Below are 22,300 nucleotides of genomic sequence, written 5' to 3'. Positions count from 1 at the left end.
AATGGAAATGATGCCTGGCTTGCCTTGATGAATTACGAGGCTGTACGTGCCATGCAAATCAACAAATGGTGAGCGACAGGCGGGATCAAAGCCCTTTACTGAACACAACAGTGTCTTGCATGTGAGGCGCATGCACTAGCGCATGCACTTGCAGGCTCGACCCTAAAAATAACCAGAAACATCTAGTTTGTCCAATAGTAATGCAATCAAAGTATGTTTATCCAGAATAGTCGGCCTCAAAAGTTATATGCCAATAAATCTGATAGTATAGCACATAATATCTCTCCTGTGTTAATGTTGCCATTCAGACTCTTTTATTTAACCTTTCATCATATTATATAACATTTTGTAGTAACTATGTCCAACATGGGCATGAATACAAATAATAATAAAGTAAAAGACTTACCACAAATGCCTGCTCTCCAATTCTCAATATGTATGTTACTTTCGGAAGATGCCTTGACATAATTTCCTAATGAGGTGCACAAGGTATCATTGAGGGGGCCATCACTGGTGCAGGTTGCAAATTTGCATCTCTACAAAGGTAATATAGATTACATGAAATGATTAAACCCACAAAGCATGACAACAAGATAGATGAGGCAAATATATTATAAATATCTGTTAGGTGGGTAAGTCATGACAATGATAAGAACTGTTTGTAATATCAAGAATGAGCAGGGACGTAGCTTGGTCAGTATGATTGGTGTGAACTTCAGGTTTCCTAACAATCACACTGGAACATTAATGTTAAAATGCATTATATGACAAACAAGGCACACAAGAGGGGTTTAAGAGGCAGTGGAAAGGGAGAGGAATGCGGATTGGTAAGTATACTAAGTGAGAGAAACTGCATTATTTTGTGAAATAATTTTGTTTTACCATACCCCACTAAAAGCAGCTGCACCCAACTATTTATCACAAAATACATTTATTAGCTGGGTGTAACACCCCATGCACACCCCCTGAAGCTACGCCCCTGAGAACGGGATTGTTTCAAATTGAGGTGTTCCAAGAAACTTCAAAGACAACATGTCATATATTACAAGAGATAAACACTTACCCATGTACAATTTGGTGTATGCTTAAGGAAATATAAGCTGGGCTGTTTGTGACAGGCCCTGCAGTGTTCAGGGTGCCTGTGTTATTTTTTTTTATTAGAAAAGCATTTGTGATTTATTCAGAATGAGTCAGTAGCATGCAACTCCAAATGCTAGAGCTGCCTTTAAGGATTTTACCCAACATTGTTTGTCTTTTGAACAAACTGGTATTGATAATCGAACATTAGGGAGCAGAACACATGAAGTATGTTACTTGGACTCCCAAAAAAGCTTCCTAAAACACAGTGTATATTGCCTCATGTGTCCCTTCAACATGTCTCTGCTGTCCTCATAATCAGCCACATAAGAGAAGCCACATTGGGCGGTCATGAAACTGTGAAATGTACCTGAAGACATTGTAATGCCACCACAGCTGACAAATATATTGCTGCCCTGCTGTTGATATTATAATTCTTTTAGGGCCAGATTTACAGAGCTTTTGTTCTGTTTGCAAACAGCCCAAATTGCAGAATTAGGCTGTTTGCAACCAGAAAAAAGCATCTTTGAATGTACAAAGCCCTATTTTGCGATTCAGTAATCTATGGCCCAATCGCATAATAGGTAGCAATTCGGTATTAGGAAGGGGCATGTCAAGGGCATCCCTTCCTGATAGCGAGTTGCACTGGTATGTAGGAAGGTTTACGACCGGGAATGCAGTTGCAGAACATTCGCAGTTACCACCAACTTCAAGTTTGTGGTAAGACACAAACTAGAAAAAGTCCCCAAGGGACCTCTTCCCCTTTCTGAATGGGGGTGCAAAGAGTTTTTGGACCACTGCCTGCTCTTAAAAAATGAAAAGAAAACTTTTTTTTTTTTTTTTTAATGCTTCCTGTTTTCCTTCAAGGAATACGGGCTGCATTACATAAAAAATGCTTTATTTATAAAGCAATCACAGGCATCATGGTCTGCTGACACCAGCAGGCCACCATTCCTGCGATTGTAGCCTTTCACAATGGGCTGCAAATTGCGACCTGCCTCATGAATACTGATGAGGCAGGTCCATTTGTGACCCCCTGTGAATCACCTACAATGTCAAACACACTGTTGTGCATCACACTTTGTGATTTCCTAATTGCAGATTCACTATTCGGAGATTGCAAAGACGCAATTTCGTACATCTGGCCTTTGATCTTAAGAATTGGAAACGTCCTGCTCCACATGGGAAGTTGTCTATCCTTTGTTTACAATGTAATCATGGGCCATGTAATATTCAATGGCACTGTGCACCAACAGGAAATGTCAGGTGGGTGGACATGAAAGCAGAAAACACCTTAAAATTTCTCTTACAAAAGTTACTACTTAGAGTTTTTTTGACGTACAGCATCAACCGACCCCCCCCCCAAAAAAAAACAGACATGCTGCAGAGCAAAGTAGACCAAAGGGTCCAGCTGGGCTCTCCTCAAAGCAGACTCGACCAACTGTCTTGCTATTTGCTGATACCCAGCAGACAACTGTATCTTTTCAGCAGGTGTTTGATATAGTTCATCCGTTGCTCCAGGGAACAGCAATGTGATTTAATATAGTAGAAGGAGCGTCTCAAAGATCACATTTTGTGCAAATGGTGTATGAGGTAGGATTAAATTATCAAATCAGAAAATGATGTGCCCAGTTATGGATGTATGTGTTTTGACTGTATTTTATATATGATAATAGGTAGTATATTTTTGATTAGTAAAGATTGTATATATGTGTCTATTTGTAATGCAGAGCTCTGTTGAACAATATGAGATCTTTGATTTAACAGGAGTGGTTTAAAACTGGCATAATATGTTCTGTGTCCCAATATTAATTTAAAGCGGGGCTTGCTTGTTGACTGGTTTAAGACACCTTGTCCCTTTTAGTATAGAGAGGTAACTATCTTAGTTAACCAGAATATAATTACCAAATATCACCTGGCTAATAGAAAATGCACTAAACATAATTTCCAAAGACATTACCCCACTGGAGTCGAAAATAGCAAATAGACATTTCATTAAACAATAGCTAAACATGGTATTTCTGTCAGTCAATCTTTTTGCTAGTCATATTTTGAAATACAACTTCAAAGGAGCCCTCCTCAGACCACAGCATCAGGGGTTTAATTATGAGTAGGGCAAAACGGTATCACCAGTGAAATAAAGCTCTGCCCCAAATATAAATGGCCTGGTGTTCCAGTATCCATATTTCCTAGGGTCGGGAACACTGGGCCTGATTTCACTTGTGGGAAAGTCCAGTCTCTAAAGGTATTTGGCTCCGGCCAGCCTCTAAAGGTATCGTTCTCTGGCCCCCAAAACCCTCCTGGCCCCCTTCTATGCCAAAGAAAGCACAGAATGTCCCTCTGTGAGCCCACGACCTGCCCTTCCCAATGACACTCTTACCACCCCCAGCCCTCTGCAATCCATCACGCACAGGCCACTAGTTCCCATTTATTACCTGCTGTGATCAGGTGTTAAATAGGAGCAGAATTTTCAATTGCATATAGCTACAACTACGAGGACTAGCTTATTTGGAACCTTAGCCTCTTGGTCACTACTAACCACAGATATAGGATGACCCTTGGCTATGAGGGTTAATCCTGTCCCGTCTTCGAATGCTTCTATCTATAGCCTTATTTTGAACTTTCAAAACTTTAATAAAGCTATTGATTCCTTAGTTGATGCCCAAGATATTGGCTTAGTTAACTTAGAGCCCTACCGCAGCTAAGCCGTTTCCCCTTTCTTTTGTCCATGCTGAAAGAAGACTGAGACGGTTGTCCTGCTTGATGAAAACTTTACTGATTGCTGATCCATAAAGGAGAGGTATAACAAACTGCTAATGTTATTGTCACAGACTTTGTTCTTGTCTTTACCAACCGCTATTTTTGTTAAGCACCATAGTTAGATGTTTTTCCAAATTTACATTTTGGGTTAGTTAGAAGATCAATTTAATAGGTAAATGTTAATAAACAAGGGATTTATTTAGTTCTACTGCATAATCGAAACGTACACTGTTTCAGTAACTCAGCTATTCTTGTTACTAAGTTGTACGGTGATACTCGAGTGCCTTGCTATAAATGCTTTAGTTAGATTGAGATACTTTTGCCACTTTGGTCAACCTGTGGTGTTCATTTATGTTTATCATTTGATATTGAGATTGCTTTACATAACCTTAGCATTGTTAATATAGGGAAATAAAAGGTTTAACTTGATAAACAGTGTTGGACTTTTGCTTATGTAGGGTCATCCCGAATCTTTTTGCCTCCTGCCTCCTATTTTGTCTGACCTGTCGCTGTTGGCTTTTGAACTCTGAGCACTTTACCACTGCTAACCAGTGCTAAAGTGCATATGCTCTCCGTGGTGTAAATTGTATGTAATTGGTTTATCCATGATTGGCCTATTTGATTTACTAGTAAGTCCCTAGTAAGGTGCACTAGAGGTGCCAGGGCCTGTAAATCAAATGCTACTAGTGGGCCTGCAGCACTGGTTGTGCCACCCACATAAGTAGCTCTGTAATCATGTCCCAGACCTGCCACTGCAGTGTCTGTGTGTGTATTTTTCCACTGTAAATTCGACTTGGCAAGTGTACCCACTTGCCAGGCCTAAACCTTCTCTTTTCTTACATGTAAGGCACCCCTAAGGTAGGCCCTAGGTAGCCCCAAGGGCAGGGTGCAGTGTATGGATAAGGTAGGACATATAGTAATGTGGTTTATATGTCCTGACAGTGAAATACTGCCAACTTCGTTTTTCACTGTTGCAAGGCCTGTCTCTCTCATAGGATAATATGGGGGCTATCTTTAAATATGATTAAAGTGTAGATTCCCCTAGAGAGTAGATGGACATGTAGAGTTTGGGGTCCCTGAACTCACAATTTAAAAATACATATTTTAGTAAAGTTGATTTTAAGATTGTGCGTTTGAAAATGCCACTTTTAGAAAGTGAGCATTTCCTTGCTTAAACCATTCTCTGACTCTGCCTTGTTTGTGGATTCCCTGTCTGGGTCAGTTTGACAGTTGGGTTGTTTTTCACCTCACACTAGACAGTGACACAAAGGGAGCTGGGGTGTAACCTGCATTTCCTGATTAGCCATCTCTGCTAGGAGGGAGGGGTGGAGTGGTCACTCTCATCTGAAAGCACTGTGCCTGCCTCTGACAATGCAGACTCCAACCCCCTGGTGTGTGTCTGAGGCCTTGCCTGGGCAAGGCAGGATTTCAATAGTAGGTGTGAGTCCCCTTTGAAGAAAGGTGACTTCAAAGACTAAAATGGGTATAAGAAGGGCACCCAAATCAACAGACTTTAGAAACACTTCTGTAACCAAGAGGAACCTCTGCCTGGAGAAGAGCTGATAGCTGAGGAAGAAGTGCTGCCCTGCCTGTGACTGTGCTTTGTGGAGTTTTCCTGCAGTGCTGCTTCTGCCAGAGTAAGAGGGCAAAGACTGGACTTTGTGTGCCTTCCATCTTGTGAAGAAATCTCCAAGGGCTTGAGTTAGAGCTTGCCCGACGCCGCTGCAGCCCCGCTGAAGTCCGCGACTCTGTGGAAGTCGCCGCACCACGTCGTGACCGACGCCGCTCGAAGCGCGTGGATTCAACGTTTCGCACAGAGGCCGCGATCCCCGACTTCGCGCATCGACTTGTTTTCACTCTTCACCAAAGGTACTGTACTTGGGGGTCTACACGACTCCGTGTCCGGCGCCACTGGTGTCGGCTTGTTGGGAACGACTCCGTCACGACGCCGTGTTAACATCTCATCAAAGCATTTTCGTTTCTAAACGTTATTTTTAAGTTTAATCTTTAAAAATTCATAACTTGACTTGTGTATGTCGGATTTTTGTAGTTTTGGTCTTGTTTTGTTTAGATAAATATTTCCTATTTTTCTAAACCTGTGTTGTGTCATTTTGTAGTGTTTTCATCAAGTTGCTGTGTGTGTTGGTACAAATACTTTACACCTAGCACTCTGAAGTTAAGCCTACTGCTCTGCCAAGCTACCAAGGGGGTAAGCAGGGGTTAGCTGAGGGTGATTCTCTTTTACCCTGACTAGAGTGAGGGTCCTTGCTTGAACAGGGGGTAACCTGACTGTCAACCAAAGACCCCATTTCTAACATTGGTGATCAGCGGTTGGGATTTGGACTTGTATTTGTACTTGACATACAGTGATTAAGTGTACACTACTGTTTGACTTCAGACCACTACGTGACCACATACTACTTGTTTGGTGATCTTTTGCTTTTTCTCTAAAGGACTCTTTTTTGTTCTACTTCCATGATTTTGCTGAATCCTTGACGGATTCTTTTTACTTCATTGGGAACTTATTTTCTGCCTTTGGAACTTTGCACTTGTGACCATCATGTCTCAATCTGGAGATGCAACAGCTGGAGCTGTGTTTGAAATAGAGAAACTGAAGGAGTACTCAGTTTCTCAATTGAAACAGTTCCTTAAAGATCTTGACTGTCCCACTGAGAGCTCCACCAGGGAGGGGGAGCTGCAAAAGGCACAGAGGGCCTGGGAGACAGTCAAGGAGGCTGGAGGGCACACAGAGGAGGAGAATGTGGGTGGGGAAGTGCAGAGAATACACAGTGGTGTAGTGGAGGTACCTGTTACGCCTGGGGGAAGGGTCCCCAGGAGGGGTAGCAGGGTGTCATCCAAGGGTCTGACTCCTGAAGAGTTACAGGACAGACAGGCAGAGAAGGCTCACCGGTTGAGGTTCAAGGAGTTGAGGATGAAAAGGGAGAAGGAGTTGGAAGAAAGGAGGAGGGACTTAGAGATCAAAAAGAGGATTTGGGCTTATGAGCTCAAAATGAAGGAGCTGGAAGTCATAAGGACTGAGTCCAGCTGGAATGGTGGCAGCAACAATTTTATATCTAGTGCTGCTGAAGAAGTGCACATGCCCAGAGGTGTGGTGCCCTACTTGAAGGAGGGAGTTAACACATGCCAGGAGGTTCAGGGGTATGAGGTAGCTCCAGTGATGCACAGGGTCCCTGAGGCGGATTGGGGAACTGGCATGGGGAGTCATATTCCTATTGGTGGGAGGGACACTCTACTGACTCTAGGTGAGAGTGACAGGGAGAGGGGTTCCCCCCCAGGTAGAAGTCCTGGTTATGGAGTGTGAAGACATCCCAGAAGGGTGTGGGTTGAGTGTCAGGGACAGTTAGGTACTGTCTCACCAGTCTCAGGAGGGTGATGTGGGGTTCTTTTTCAAAGCAGAGTCACTGGATGGTTGGGTGAAGGGTACTTTGGTTAATTCATGTAAGGGGCTGAGTGATGTAATTTCTGGAGAGCATATGTCTAGTCCTTATTTTCCAGAGCTACGCCAACACCAGGTGGAGTGTGAGTTCTCTGACCCCAGGGAGCTTACAATGGAGGCAGACCTCTTGGTGAGTACCAGAGAGTCTGAAGAGGCATTTGGGGGGGCTCCTGAGAGGAGTGGTCTAGGTATTTCCCAACCAGGTGAGGTCGGGAAGGATTGTAGTGTCCCAGGTAGGTCCCAGTGTAGTGGGATGGGTGAGGGACCCCATGTCCAGTCTCTGTGGAGAGGGAATGGGGATTGGCTGAGGTCCAAGGTGCCCGAGATCCGGTCCCAGGTCCTGGAGGGTTCCATGAGGGAACACCAGGAGGGAAGCCTAGCCTGTACCATAGGGCCATCTGTTGAAGGAGATCCCACAGTGTCAGGAGAATTTGGGGGAGCGGCTGTAGCCAGCGTCCCATCAGTTCTGGTGTCTGGCAGTACCACTCCTAGTGAGGGGGTGCAGAAGTCCAGACAGAGGGTTGAGAGGGGGTTGCGGACCCCAGTGGAGAACCTGGAGGGTCAGGGGTCAGCTCTGAGAGCACAGCCCCCCAGGAATGACCTTGGTGAGACCATTTCTGGGTTGGGGGAATCCAGACTCTGTCAGATGGGCAGAGGTCAGGAGACCTGTGCCAGCCAGAATCTTGTGTGGCCCTTGGGGACAGTGTGTCCCTTGAGGGGGGTAAGTGTGCCCCCCGAAAGTCCTGGCATGCCAGGCAAGGGTTCAACTGCAGTGTGGTGACTCTGGGTTGAATGATCAGGTGCAGGAGGTAAACTCTGACCTGATGGGGGGTAAGTGTGCTCCCAAGGAAGTCCTGGTGCGCCAGGCAGTGGTTCAACCGCAGGGTGGTGACTCTGGGTTGGATAACCAGGTTCAGAGGGTAAACTCTGACCTGGTGGGGGGTAGGTATGCCCCCCAGGAATCCCTGGGTTGCCAGGCAGTGGTCCAGTCTGTGGGTGCAGACCCTGGACTGGAGGATCAGGTGCAGGGGATAAACCCTGACCTGAAGGGGTGGGCGGTTTGCCCATTCACCCCCCCTGGTGTGATTTCAAGGGGTACTCTCCCTGAGGGGTGGGTGCAGAACCCTGAGAGTAGGGGAAGGGGAGAGAAAGACTCACCCCTGACCCCAGTGCAATCTAAGGGTACAGACCCTGGATTGGAAGGCCAGGTTCAGGGTGTCCCCCCTGACCTGGAGGAAGGGGCTACTGCTAACAGTGCCTCTACCATGTTGTCTTCTGGGGGGGCACTCCTAGTTGGGGGGTGCAGGACCACAGAAGAGAGGGCAGGGGGAGGGAAGCCTCACCCCTGGCCCTGGTCCAACCTGAAGGTACAGACCCCAGGTTGGAGGACCAGTTGCAGGTTAACATCCCTGCACTGGTGGAAGAATTGTGCAGGACTGCTTCTACAAGCACCCTGACAATTTTGGACTCTGGGATTGCCGCTCCTGCAGGGAGGGTACAGAGTCCCAGAGGGGAGGACCAGGGTCAGGTTATCTTCTCTGACCTTGTGGAAGGGAGAGTGGCCAAAGGGTGTTAGGCACTTGGGGCTACCGACCCCCACTCTCCACAGTCACAGTAGGTGGAAAAGCCTGAGGTCAGGCTCTCATCCCTGACAGTCATCAGGGGTCACTGCGGCTTGCTGTCCTGGTGGACAGAGTTGCCCCTGGGGGTGGGACGAGAGTCACACCCCAGGGGTGGAGTGGGCAACACCACTGTGTTGGCCCTGATGGTACTATCTGCCCATGGCAATACATCTGTGAGCAAAGTAAAGTTAGGCGCTGCACAGATGGTGTCTGCAGATGTGGAGAAGGGTTCCCCATGGTTAGCTTAGTGGCCTTGAGAGTATGGACAGAGGGATCCAACTGGAGTCAGGAAGGCGTAGAACTGGAACATGCCCCTGCTGTTGTGGGCCTGGGTCCTTGTTCTATCGCCCCAATCAGGGAAGTACATCAAGGTATTGATTGTCCTCCCCTGGCTTTAGGCTGGTAGGGGATCGTGTTGGACTTTTGCTTATGCAGGGTCATCCCGAATCTTTTTGCCTCCTGCCTCCTATTTTTTCTGACCTGTCGCTGTTGGCTTTTGAACTCTGAGCACTTTACCACTGCTAACCAGTGCTAAAGTGCATATGCTCTCCGTGTAAACTGTATGTAATTGGTTTATCCATGATTGGCCTATTTGATTTACTAGTAAGTCCCTAGTAAGGTGCACTAGAGGTGCCAGGGCCTGTAAATCAAATGCTACTAGTGGGCCTGCAGCACTGGTTGTGCCACCCACATAAGTAGCTGTGTAATCATGTCCCAGACCTGCCACTGCAGTGTCTGTGTGTGTATTTTTACACTGTAAATTCGACTTGGCAAGTGTACCCACTTGCCAGGCCTAAACCTTCCCTTTTCTTACATGTAAGGCACCCCTAAGGTAGGCCCTAGGTAGCCCCAAGGGCAGGGTGCAGTGTATGGATAAGGTAGGACATATAGTAATGTGGTTTATATGTCCTGACAGTGAAATACTGCCAACTTTGTTTTTCACTGTTGCAAGGCCTGTCTCTCTCATAGGATAATATGAGGGCTACCTTTAAATATGATTAAAGTGTAGATTCCCCTAGAGAGTAGATGGACATGTAGAGTTTGGGGTCCCTGAACTCACAATTTAAAAATACATCTTTTAGTAAAGTTGATTTTAAGATTGTGCGTTTGAAAATGCCACTTTTAGAAAGTGAGCATTTCCTTGCTTAAACCATTCTGTGACTCTGCCTTGTTTGTGGATTCCCTGTCTGGGTCAGTTTGACAGTTGGGTTGTTTTTCACCTCACACTAGACAGTGACACAAAGGGAGCTGGGGTGTAACCTGCATTTCCTGATTAGCCATCTCTGCTAGGAGGGAGGGGTGGAGTCGTCACTCTCATCTGAAAGGACTGTGCCTGCCTCTGACAATGCAGACCCCAACCCCCTGGTGTGTGTCTGAGGCCTTGCCGGGGCAAGGCAGGATTTCGCAAGTAGGTATGAGTCCCCTTTGAAGAAAGGTGACTTCAAAGACTAAAATGGGTATAAGAAGGGCACCCAAATCTACAGACTTTAGAAACACTTCTGGAACCAAGAGGAACCTCTGCCTGGAGAAGAGCTGATAGCTGAGGAAGAAGTGCTGCCCTGCTTGTGACTGCGCTTTGTGGAGTTTTCCTGCAGTGCTGCTTCTGCCAGAGTAAGAGGGCAAAGACTGCACTTTGTGTGCCTTCCATCTTCTGAAGAAATCTCCAAGGGCTTGAGTTAGAGCTTGCCTCCTGTTGTTTGAAGTCTCAGGGACAGCAAAGACTTCTCTCTGCCAGCACCTGGTGTCTCTGGAGAGACTCCTGCTCTGACAAGTGGTGCCCTATTCAGTCCCTGGGCCCTTGAAAGGAAAGCTGGTTTAAATCCAAGGATACCGACTTCGGACGACTCCGGACCGACGCCACTGCTGAATCCGGTAACGCCGCCTGCACCCGACGCCGTGACCTTCGCTGGAACGCGACGCTCTTCGCAGGCCCGACGCCGCTGCAGCTCCGCTGAAGTCCACGGCTCCGTGGAAGTCGCTGCACCACGTCGTGACCGACGCCGCTCGAAGCGCGTGGATTCAACGTTTCGCACAGACGCCGCGATTACCGACTTCGCGCATCGGCTTGTTTTCACTCTTCACCAAAGGTACTGTACTTGGGGGTCTACACGACTCCATGTCCGGCGCCGCTGGTGTCGGTTTGTTGGGAACGACTCCGTCACGACGCCGTGTTAACATCTCATCGAAGCATTTTTGTTTCTAAACGCTATTTTTGAGTTTAATCTTAAAAAAATCATAACTTGACTTGTGTTTGTCGGATTTTTGTCGTTTTGGTCTTGTTTTGTTTAGATAAATATTTCCTATTTTTCTAAACCTGTGTTGTGTCATTTTGTAGTGTTTTCATTAAGTTGCTGTGTGTGTTGGTACAAATACTTTACACCTAGCACTCTGAAGTTAAGCCTACTGCTCTGCCAAGCTACCAAGGGGGTAAGCAGGGGTTAGCTGAGGGTGATTCTCTTTTACCCTGACTAGAGTGAGGGTCCTTGCTTGAACAGGGGGTAACCTGACTGTCAACCAAAGACCCCATTTCTAACAAACAGGTTTTGTTATTTATGACTACATGTTGAAGTGGATTTTACGCTGCGCCAAGCTGAGTTCTGTTAAAAGGCTCTCGCAATGGCAAATCACTCTTAACTAAGTCCAAAGGTTCATCGCACCTCATAACGCATCCCCTTACCAAAATAATTATAAAAGTAACAAATAAGGTTTGACGCGCTCACAACATCACAATACCAAATTCAGTGCAACTAGCAGTCGTGCCCAAGTGGTCTAAGCATCTTCTCTAAGGATCAAACATGACAGCTGAATTCTTGTCTCACTAAAATTCAGTGACACCTATCTTTCATTCTTTCTCATAGTAAAATCCCTTAGCTTTACCCTTGACCTCACCTGTAGTCTTACACTACATGTTAACAGAACAGAAACATCTGCAAACTGTTTCCTCCACTGCCTCAAAAACTCAAACAATGTCATTTTAATAGTCTGCCTGAAACTTTCAGTTCATGATTTCATTATTTAGAAACTAGAATTTGCAATGCAATCCTATTTGTTATTTCACAAATGCCCTTGCACTCCTCAAAGAAACACTCAACCCAGTGACCAGAGTGATCATTACCTTGGGTGCATTTGACATCATCAATCACATACAGCATGATTTCCATTGGCTGTTATCAAATTCTGTGATAAAATTCATATTACGCTACTTTACATACAACACTATTCCACTCCTCCTTCTGTTTGATTTGCTATCCATTTCTGTGGACTAAGAAGCCTCTTAAGTTGAAAATCTCCACATATTGAAGTCTCAAAATTCAGGATATATGTGGCTCAGAAGCAGTCCTTCACCTGAGCAGTGGCTACTTCATGGAATGTCTGATTTCTAAGTATCAGAACGGACTTCACCCGCTTTGCATTCACAAAATGCCTAGAAAGTCCTGTCTTACACCTCTTCCTGCTAATACATCTTCTCTCCAATAAACCAATAAATCACTCACCAATTGATGCCAACTGTGTTGTTTCTTCTGATACATCATTATCTTCCCATGCAGCTGTTCTTACAGCAAAATCACCCTCAGCTGACTTGAGAGGCCTAGGTTATTTCAGCACTAAAGGGATTACTGATCAAGGGGAATACAGTTCACACATTGTTGATTGTGATTGTTTTGACTGACAGCATTTTAATGCTGCATAATGCTTTGTTGATTTGCACTAGCGCTTGGTGGATCACAAGTGTACATACACAAGAGAACTTGAACAGGCATATGCGTCCAGGAAAATACCCAAGATAGCCAGTAGTAGTCAGTACAGGGACCCCAAAACTGTACAAAGTTACCATTCCAAAAATATAGGGAACTGTGCTAGCAATACTAACCAATCAAAAGGTAAACAAGAAAGAGCCCCTGGGGGTGGTGGGCAGCCCATTGCAAATATCCATAAGGTCATAGCAAAAGAGGTAACTCAATCTGTAGTGGTAAATCTGTAGGAGGCTGGACTGGCTTGTAGTGAGTACCAAGGGGTACTTGCACCTTGCACCAGGCCCAGTTGTCCCTTATTAGTGTATAGGGTGTCTAGCAGCTTAGGCTGATAGATAATAGTAGCTTAGCAGAGCAGCTTAGGCTGAACTAGGAGACGTGTGAAGCTACTACAGTACCACTTAGTGTCATATGCACAATATCATAAGAAAACACAATACACAGTTATACTAAAAATAAAGGTACTTTATTTTTATGACAATATGCCAAAGTATCTCAGAGTGTACCCTCAGTGAGAGGATAGGAAATATATACAAGATATATATACACAATAGCAAAAATGTACAGTATAGTCTTAGAAAACAATGCAAACAATGTATAGTTACAATAGGATGCAATGGGGAAACATAGGGATAGGGGCAACACAAACCATATACTCCAAAAGTGGAATGCGAACCACGAATGGACCCCAAACCTATGTGACCTTGTAGAGGGTCGTTGGGACTATTAGAAAATAGTGAGAGTTAGAAAAATAACCCTCCCCAAGACCCTGAAAAGTGAGTGCAAAGTGCACTAAAGTTCCCCTAAGGATAAAGAAGTCGTGTTAGAGGAATAATGCAGGAAAGACAGAAACCAACAATGCAACAACGCTGGATTTCCAATCTGGGGTACCTGTGGAACAAGGGGACCAAGTCCAAAAGTCACAAGCAAGTCGGAGATGGGCAGATGCCCAGGAAATGCCAGCTGCGGGTGCAAAGAAGCTTCGACTGGACTGAAGAAGCTGTGGTTTCTGCAGGAACGCAAGGGGCTAGAGACTTCCCCTTTGGAGGACGGATCCTTCTCGCCTTGTAAAGTTGTGCAGAAGTGTTTTCCTGCCGAAAGAACGCCAACACGCCTTGCTAGCTGCAAATCGTGCGGTTAGCGTTTTTGGACGCTGCTGCGGCCCAGGAGGGACCAGGAGGTCGCAAATTGGACCAGGAGGTAGAGGGGATGTCGAGCAAGACAAGGAGCCCTCTTAGCAGCAGGTAGCACCCGGAGAAGTGCCAGAAACAGGCACTACGAGGATGCGTGAAACAGTGCTCACCTGAAGTTGCACAAAGGAGTCCCACGTCGCCGGAGACCAACTTAGAAAGTCGTGCAATGCAGGTTAGAGTGCCGTGGACCCAGGCTTGGCTGTGCACGAAGGATTTCCGCCGGAAGTGCACAGGGGCCGGAGTAGCTGCAAAACTCGCGGTTCCCAGCAATGCAGTCTAGCGAGGTGAGGCAAGGACTTACCTCCACCAAACTTGGACTGAAGAGTCACTGGACTGTGGGGGTCACTTGGACACAGTTGCTGGATTCGAGGGACCTCGCTCGTCGTGCTGAGAGGAGACCCAAGGGACCGGTAATGCAGCTTTTTGGTGCCTGCGGTTGCAGGGGGACGATTCCGTCGACCCACGGGAGATTTCTTCGGAGCTTCTAGTGCAGAGAGGAGGCAGACTACCCCCACAGCATGCACCACCAGAAAAACAGTCGAGAAGGCGCCAGGATCAGCGTTACAGAGTTGCAGTAGTCGTCTTTGCTACTATGTTGCAGGTTTGCAGGCTTCCAGCACGGTCAGCAGTCGATTCCTTGGCAGAAGGTGAAGAGAGAGATGCAGAGGAACTCGGATGAGCTCTTGCATTCGTTATCTAGGGAATCCCAAGAGACAGAGACCCTAAATAGCCAGAAAAGAGGGTTTGGCTACCTAGGAGAGAGGATAGGCTAGTAACACCTGAAGGAGCCTATCACAAGGAGTCACTGACGTCACCTGGTGGCACTGGCCACTCAGAGCAGTCCAGTGTGCCAGCAGCACCTCTGTTTCTAAGATGGCAGAGGTCTGGAGCACACTGGAGGAGCTCTGGGCACCTCCCAGGGGAGGTACAGGTCAGGGGAGTGGTCACTCCCCTTTCCTTTGTCCAGTTTCGCACCAGAGCAGGGCTAAGGGGTCCCCTGAACCGGTGTAGACTGGCTTATGCAGAATTGGGCACATCCGTGCCCAAGAAAGCATTTCCCGAGGCTGGGGGAGGCTACTCCTCCCCTGCCTTCACACCATTTTCCAAAGGGAGAGGGTGTCACACCCTCTCTCAGAGGAAGTCCTTTGTTCTGCCATCCTGGGCCAGGCCTGGCTGGACCCCAGGAGGGCAGCTGCCTGTCTGAGGGGTTGGCAGCAGCAGCAGCTGCAGTGAAACCCCGGGAAAAGCAGTTTGGCAGTACCAGGGTCTGTGCTACAGACCACTGGGATCATGGGATTGTGCCAACTATGCCAGGATGGTATAGAGGGGGCAATTCCATGATCATAGACATATTACATGGCCATATTCGGAGTTACCATTGTGAAGCTACATATAGGTAGTGACCTATATGTAGTGCACGCGTGTAATGGTGTCCCCGCACTCACAAAGTCCGGGGAATTGGCCCTGAACAATGTGGGGGCACCTTGGCTAGTGCCAGGGTGCCCTCACACTAAGTAACTTAGCACCCAACCTTTACCAGGTAAAGGTTAGACATATAGGTGACTTATAAGTTACTTAAGTGCAGTGTAAAATGGCTGTGAAATAACGTGGACGTTATTTCACTCAGGCTGCAGTGGCAGGCCTGTGTAAGAATTGTCAGAGCTCCCTATGGGTGGCAAAAGAAATGCTGCAGCCCATAGGGATCTCCTGGAACCCCAATACCCTGGGTACCTCAGTACCATATACTAGGGAATTATAAGGGTGTTCCAGTAAGCCAATGTAAATTGGTAAAATTGGTCACTAGCCTGTTAGTGACAATTTGAGAGAAGTGAGAGAGCATAACCACTGAGGTTCTGGTTAGCAGAGCCTCAGTGAGACAGTTAGGCACCACACAGGGAACACATACATATAGGCCACAAACTTATGAGCACTGGGGTCCTGACTAGCAGGGTCCCAGTGACACATAACAAACGTACTGAAAACATAGGGTTTTCACTATGAGCACTGGGCCCTGGCTAGCAGGATCCCAGTGAGACAGTGAAAACACCCTGACATACACTCACAAACAGGCCAAAAGTGGGGGTAACAAGGCTAGAAAGAGGCTACTTTCTCACACAACCCCCCCCCAAACGAAGGACAATAAGGCTAACCTTGGCCAGTTGAGACTTTATTGTCTAAGTGGTGATAAGTAGAGAGTAGCTCTGCAATAGACTGGTTACTCCCTTTATCATCCACTATATGGGTACTTCCCTGTGGGGATGTAAACCACCTTGTTTGAAGTTTTTTAGCTAAGCAACAATGTGAAGATGTATTTTCAGAGTTTCTATTAGTAAGTTTTAGTTTAGAGCAGTGGAAATTGTCCACTGAACCTATTTGTAGTGATGGAAATGCCAGACAGGGATGCTGTCTCAGAAAAGCCATGGCTGGGCAAAAACTTTGTCCATATGGCTGGTAGAGAGAACAGGGATGCTGTTTCTCTTGGGTTGGAGCAGGGCAGGGATGCTGTCCTATGAGCTCCACACTAGGGCAGGGATGCTGTCCTAAGTGTTGTGAGGTATTGCAGAGTTTCTGCACTAAAGTTTCTCTGGGAGGGTTGGAGGGATGCTCCATGTTAACTAAAATGGTGCTCTTTTTCTCACCAATGTTAGTTATCCCACAGAGAGGTACTTCTACCTCAGGGAGTACAGCTTTGCCAGCTGATGCTTCCCTTGGAACAGGTGCCACCCCAGGAGAGGTTTCTCCCACCACGGGAATGGTATCCTGAATGGCAGGGTGGTTAGGGGATACTGTGATACCCTTTTTACCTGTTGATGGAGAGGGATCCTGAGTTTTCAGGCCTTTTCTCCTTTGCTTTTTCATTTCAGTAGAAATGAGAGGGAACAATTCCTCTGGGATGCCCAGCATGGCTGCATGGGCATAAAACTCTACATCAGCCCAACCTGAGGCCTCTAGGTCATTACCTAAGAGACAGTCTACAGGTAAGCTAGGTGATACCACCACCTGCTTAGGGCCAGTAACTCCACCCCAACTAAACTGAATTATAGCTAAGGGAAGAAACTTAGTGGAGTTATGGACATCAATAATCTTATACTGTTGTCCAATGATGTGTTGTTCAGGAGGCACTAGGTTTTCAGTCACCAAAGTGATACTGGCACCTGTGTCCCTGTAGGCCAAGGCCTCAACACCATTTATTGAAACTGTCTGCCTGTACTTATCCATTGTAAGGGGACAAGCAGCCAGTGTGGCAAGGCCAATGCCACTAGGTGTGACAGAAACTGTCTTGGGACTGACTACCCCAGTTTCTATTATGGACCCATAAGTGAACCCAACTACACCCTTAACTTGACTGTTGCCAGCAGTCCCACCACTAGTACCACTACTGCTAGGGGCACTAGAGCTTGATGTATTAGTGGTGGTAGGCTCAGGGGGTTTACCTGGACAGGACTTATCCCCTGGCCTATAGCCTCTGTTTTTACACACAAAGCACCAAGGCTTTTTAATGTGTGCAGGTTGAGAAGAAGAGGAAGAATTAGTTTTATCCCCACCCTCTGAAGAGTGTTTAAGATTTGAAGTGGGATCTTTCGTTTTACCCTTATCCCCATGCTTATCTTGAGATTTTTCACCATCTTTCTTCTTATTGCCATCTTTGTCACCCCCTGTATGAACTTTTCTGTTCACCCTTGTTCTGACCCATTTGTCTGCCTTCTTTCCCAATTCTTGGGGAGAGGTCAGATCAGAGTCTACCAGGTACTGGTGCAACAAATCAGACACACAATTATTAAGTATATGCTCTCTTAGGATTGTGTTATACAGGCTTTCATAATCAGTAACTTTACTGCCATGTAACCACCCCTCCAAGGCCTTCACTGAATGGTCAATGAAATCAACCCAGTCTTGTGAAGACTCCTTTTTGGTCTCTCTGAACTTTATCCTGTATTGTTCAGTGGTTAAGCCATAACCATCCAGGAGTGCATTCTTAAGAACTTTGTAATCATTAGCTTCATTTTCTTTCACAGTAAGGAGCCTATCCCTACCTTTTCCACTAAATGATAGCCATAGGATAGCAGCCCACTGCCTTTGAGGGACATCCTGTACAGTACAGGCCCTCTCAAGTGCAGCAAACCACTTGTTAATGTCATCCCCCTCCTTATAAGGGGGAACTATCTTGTGCAGATTCCTGGAATAATGCTCTTTTGCAGGATGACTATGGGGAATACTGCTGCTGCCACCATGGGTTTCTAAACCCAGTTTCTGTCTCTCCTTCTCTACTTCTAAAGTCTGTCTATCCAAATCCAGCTGTTGCTTCTTGAGCTTCAGTCTGGTTTGTTCCACTCTCAATCTATTGAGCTCCCTTTCTAACAATCTGTCATCAGGGTGGGTGGGAGGGACATGCCTTGAAACAGAAGTATGGTGAGAATGGACAGAAGGAGACCTGTCCCTTACAGAGGGCACCCTAACAGCTTGGCTAACAGAAACATCAGTACCACTGTGGTGAGAATAAATGCTTTTGCTATGATGTGAGACAACACTATTTGTATGGTGTGACTCAACATCATTACCAACTATGCTAGACTGTCTAGTAATGGGCAGGCTAGGAAGTTTCTTTCCTGAATCTTTTCCTGGGGGAGTCCCTGGATCAGATTGGGAACCATTAGCTACTTTTTCAACAGATGGGGCACTTCTTGCCTTATCTTGTTCTCTAAGCATGTTAAGTAACAATTCCAAGGAAGGATTCTTCCCTACACTCAAACCTCTCTCTATGCAGAGACTCCTTGCTCCTTTCCAGCTAAGGTGATCATATGCAAGTTTGGACAGATCCACATTTTGGCCTGTGCCAGACATTTTTAGAGAGAGTTAAAGTGATAGAAAAAGAGAAAAAGTTAGTCAGAGCTTTTAGAAAGACTGAGAAAAAAACATTTTTAACTTTTTAGAACTTTTTAGAAAGTTAGAAGTACTTTTCAGCACTTAGAAAAGAGTGAAAAGAGGAAATGCAAAACTTTTTGGCTATGTGTATATACACTGACCTTGTTTTGTATATTTTTCTCTTATGAAAAGTACAATGACAAGAGTGGTAAGTAGTCTCAAAGCACTTATCCCACCGCTGCACAACCAATGTAGGAGGCTGGACTGGCTTGTAGTGAGTACCAAGGGGTACTTGCACCTTGCACCAGGCCCAGTTGTCCCTTATTAGTGTATAGGGTGTCTAGCAGCTTAGGCTGATAGATAATGGTAGCTTAGCAGAGCAGCTTAGGCTGAACTAGGAGACGTGTGAAGCTACTACAGTACCACTTAGTGTCATATGCACAATATCATAAGAAAACACAATACACAGTTATACTAAAAATAAAGGTACTTTATTTTTATGACAATATGCCAAAGTATCTCAGAGTGTACCCTCAGTGAGAGGATAGGAAATATACACAAGATATATATACACAATAGCAAAAATATGCAGTATAGTCTTAGAAAACAGTGCAAACAATGTATAGTTACAATAGGATGCAATGGGGAAACATAGGGATAGGGGCAACACAAACCATATACTCCAAAAGTGGAATGCGAACCACGAATGGACCCCAAACCTATGTGACCTTGTAGAGGGTCGCTGGGACTATTAGAAAATAGTGAGAGTTAGAAAAATAACCCTCCCCAAGACCCTGAAAAGTGAGTGCAAAGTGCACTAAAGTTCCCCTAAGGATAAAGAAGTCGTGTTAGAGGAATAATGCAGGAAAGACACAAACCAACAATGCAACAACGCTGGATTTCCAATCTGGGGTACCTGTGGAACAAGGGGACCAAGTCCAAAAGTCACAAGCAAGTCGGAGATGGGCAGATGCCCAGGAAATGCCAGCTGCGGGTGCAAAGAAGCTTCGACTGGACTGAAGAAGCTGCAGTTTCTGCAGGAACGCAAGGGGCTAGAGACTTCCCCTTTGGAGGAAGGATCCGCCTTGCCTTGTAGAGTCGCGCAGAAGTGTTTTCCCGCCGAAAGAATGCCAACAAGCCTTGCTAGCTGCAAATCGTGCCGTTAGCGTTTTTGGACGCTGCTGCGGCCCAGGAGGGACCAAGAGGTCGCAAATTGGACCAGGAGGTAGAAGGGACATCAAGCAAGACAAGGAGCCCTTTTAGCAGCAGGTAGCACCTAGAGAAGTGCCAGAAACAGGCACCACAAGGATGTGTGAAATGGTGCTCACCCGAAATCGCACAAAGGAGTCCCACGTCGCCGGAGACCAACTTAGAAAGTCGTGCAATGCAGGTTAGAGTGCCGTGGACCGAGGCTTGGCTGTGCACGAAGGATTTCCGCCAGAAGTGCACAGGGGCCGGAGTAGCTGCAAAACTCGCGGTTCCCAGCAATGCAGTCTAGCGAGGTGAGGCAAGGACTTACCTCCACCAAACTTGGACTGAAGAGTCACTGGACTGTGGGGGTCACTTGGACACAGTTGCTGGATTCGAGGGACCTCGCTCGTTGTGCTGAGAGGAGACCCAAGGGACCGGTAATGCAGCTTTTTGGTGCCTGCGGTTGCAGGGGGACGATTCCGTCGACCCACGGGAGATTTCTTCGGAGCTTCTAGTGCAGAGAGGAGGCAGACTACCCCCACAGCATGCACCACCAGGAAAACAGTCGAGAAGGCGGCAGGATCAGCGTTACAGAGTTGCAGTAGTCGTCTTTGCTACTATGTTGCAGGTTTGCAGGCTTCCAGCGCGGTCAGCAGTCGATTCCTTGGCAGAAGGTGAAGAGAGAGATGCAGAGGAACTCGGATGAGCTCTTGCATTCGTTATCTAGGGAATCCCAAGAGACAGAGACCCTAAATAGCCAGAAAAGAGGGTTTGGCTACCTAGGAGAGAGGATAGGCTAGCAACACCCGAAGGAGCCTATCACAAGGAGTCTCTGACGTCACCTGGTGGCACTGGCCACTCAAAGCAGTCCAGTGTGCCAGCAGCACCTCTGTTTCTAAGATGGCAGAGGTCTGGAGCACACTGGAGGAGCTCTGGGCACCTCCCAGGGGAGGTACAGGTCAGGGGAGTGGTCACTCCCCTTTCCTTTGTCCAGTTTCGCGCCAGAGCAGGGCTAAGGGGTCCCCTGAACCGATGTAGACTGGGCTTATGCAGAATTGGGCACATCTGTGCCCAAGAAAGCATTTCCAGAGGCTGGGGGAGGCTACTCCTCCCCTGCCTTCACACCATTTTCCAAAGGGAGAGGGTGTCACACCCTCTCTCAGAGGAAGTCCTTTGTTCTGCCATCCTGGGCCAGGCCTGGCTGGACCCCAGGAGGGCAGCTGCCTGTCTGAGGGGTTGGCAGCAGCAGCAGCTGCAGTGAAACCCCGGGAAAAGCAGTTTGGCAGTACCAGGGTCTGTGCTACAGACCACTGGGATCATGGGATTGTGCCAACTATGCCAGGATGGTATAGAGGGGGCAATTCCATGATCATAGACATATTACATGGCCATATTCGGAGTTACCATTGTGAAGCTACATATAGGTAGTGACCTATATGTAGTACACGCGTGTAATGGTGTCCCCGCACTCACAAAGTCCGGGGAATTGGCCCTGAACAATGTGGGGGCACCTTGGCTAGTGCCAGGGTGCCCTCACACTAAGTAACTTAGCACCCAACCTTTACCAGGTAAAGGTTAGACATATAGGTGACTTATAAGTTACTTAAGTGCAGTGTAAAATGGCTGTGAAATAACGTGGACGTTTTTTCACTCAGGCTGCAGTGGCAGGCCTGTGTAAGAATTGTCAGAGCTCCCTATGGGTGGCAAAAGAAATGCTGCAGCCCATAGGGATCTCCTGGAACCCCAATACCCTGGGTACCTCAGTACCATATACTAGGGAATTATAAGGGTGTTCCAGTAAGCCAATGTAAATTGGTAAAATTGGTCACTAGCCTGTTAGTGACAATTTGAGAGAAGTGAGAGAGCATAACCACTGAGGTTCTGGTTAGCAGAGCCTCAGTGAGACAGTTAGGCACCACACAGGGAACACATACATATAGGCTACAAACTTATGAGCACTGGGGTCCTGACTAGCAGGGTCCCAGTGACACATAACAAACATACTGAAAACATAGGGTTTTCACTATGAGCACTGGGCCCTGGCTAGCAGGATCCCAGTGAGACAGTGAAAACACCCTGACATACACTCACAAACAGGCCAAAAGTGGGGGTAACAAGGCTAGAAAGAGGCTACTTTCTCACAAAATCCCAAAGCAGTTATGTGTTGGAATGTAGATTGCCAGTGAACCAATACTGAGAAAGCTATTGCCTGATAGAAAGAGGTGAAATGGAGTGAGCTGCTGGATTTGAGTTGGTTTGTGCCAGCCCTTCCAACTCAGGACTTCTGGTTGGTCCATGGAATTCAGCAATAGCATATAAATTGCTGGTCAATGATGTGCTTGACTCATAGGCTACTGGTAAAACCTCAGGACTCACCCAAATGTA

General features: G+C 46.7%; 1 protein-coding gene across 50 annotated transcripts in view; it reads right to left on the bottom strand.

Moving 5' to 3' along the window:
- LOC138288307 (mucin-19) overlaps positions 1–22,300 on the bottom strand; it is a 1,675,551-nt gene that overhangs the window by 1,220,166 nt on the left and 433,085 nt on the right. For all 50 annotated transcript variants that reach the window (XM_069229764.1, XM_069229784.1, XM_069229763.1 and 47 more), the window contains one exon: positions 407–536. In XM_069229764.1, the coding sequence (XP_069085865.1) occupies positions 407–536 (130 nt within the window). The remainder of the gene's footprint in view (positions 1–406; positions 537–22,300) is intronic.

The sequence above is a fragment of the Pleurodeles waltl genome, chromosome 4_1 (genome assembly GCF_031143425.1).
Source record: "Pleurodeles waltl isolate 20211129_DDA chromosome 4_1, aPleWal1.hap1.20221129, whole genome shotgun sequence".
In the NCBI taxonomy this organism is placed as follows: Eukaryota; Metazoa; Chordata; class Amphibia; order Caudata; family Salamandridae; genus Pleurodeles; species Pleurodeles waltl.
This window is presented reverse-complemented; position numbering and strand designations above follow the sequence as displayed.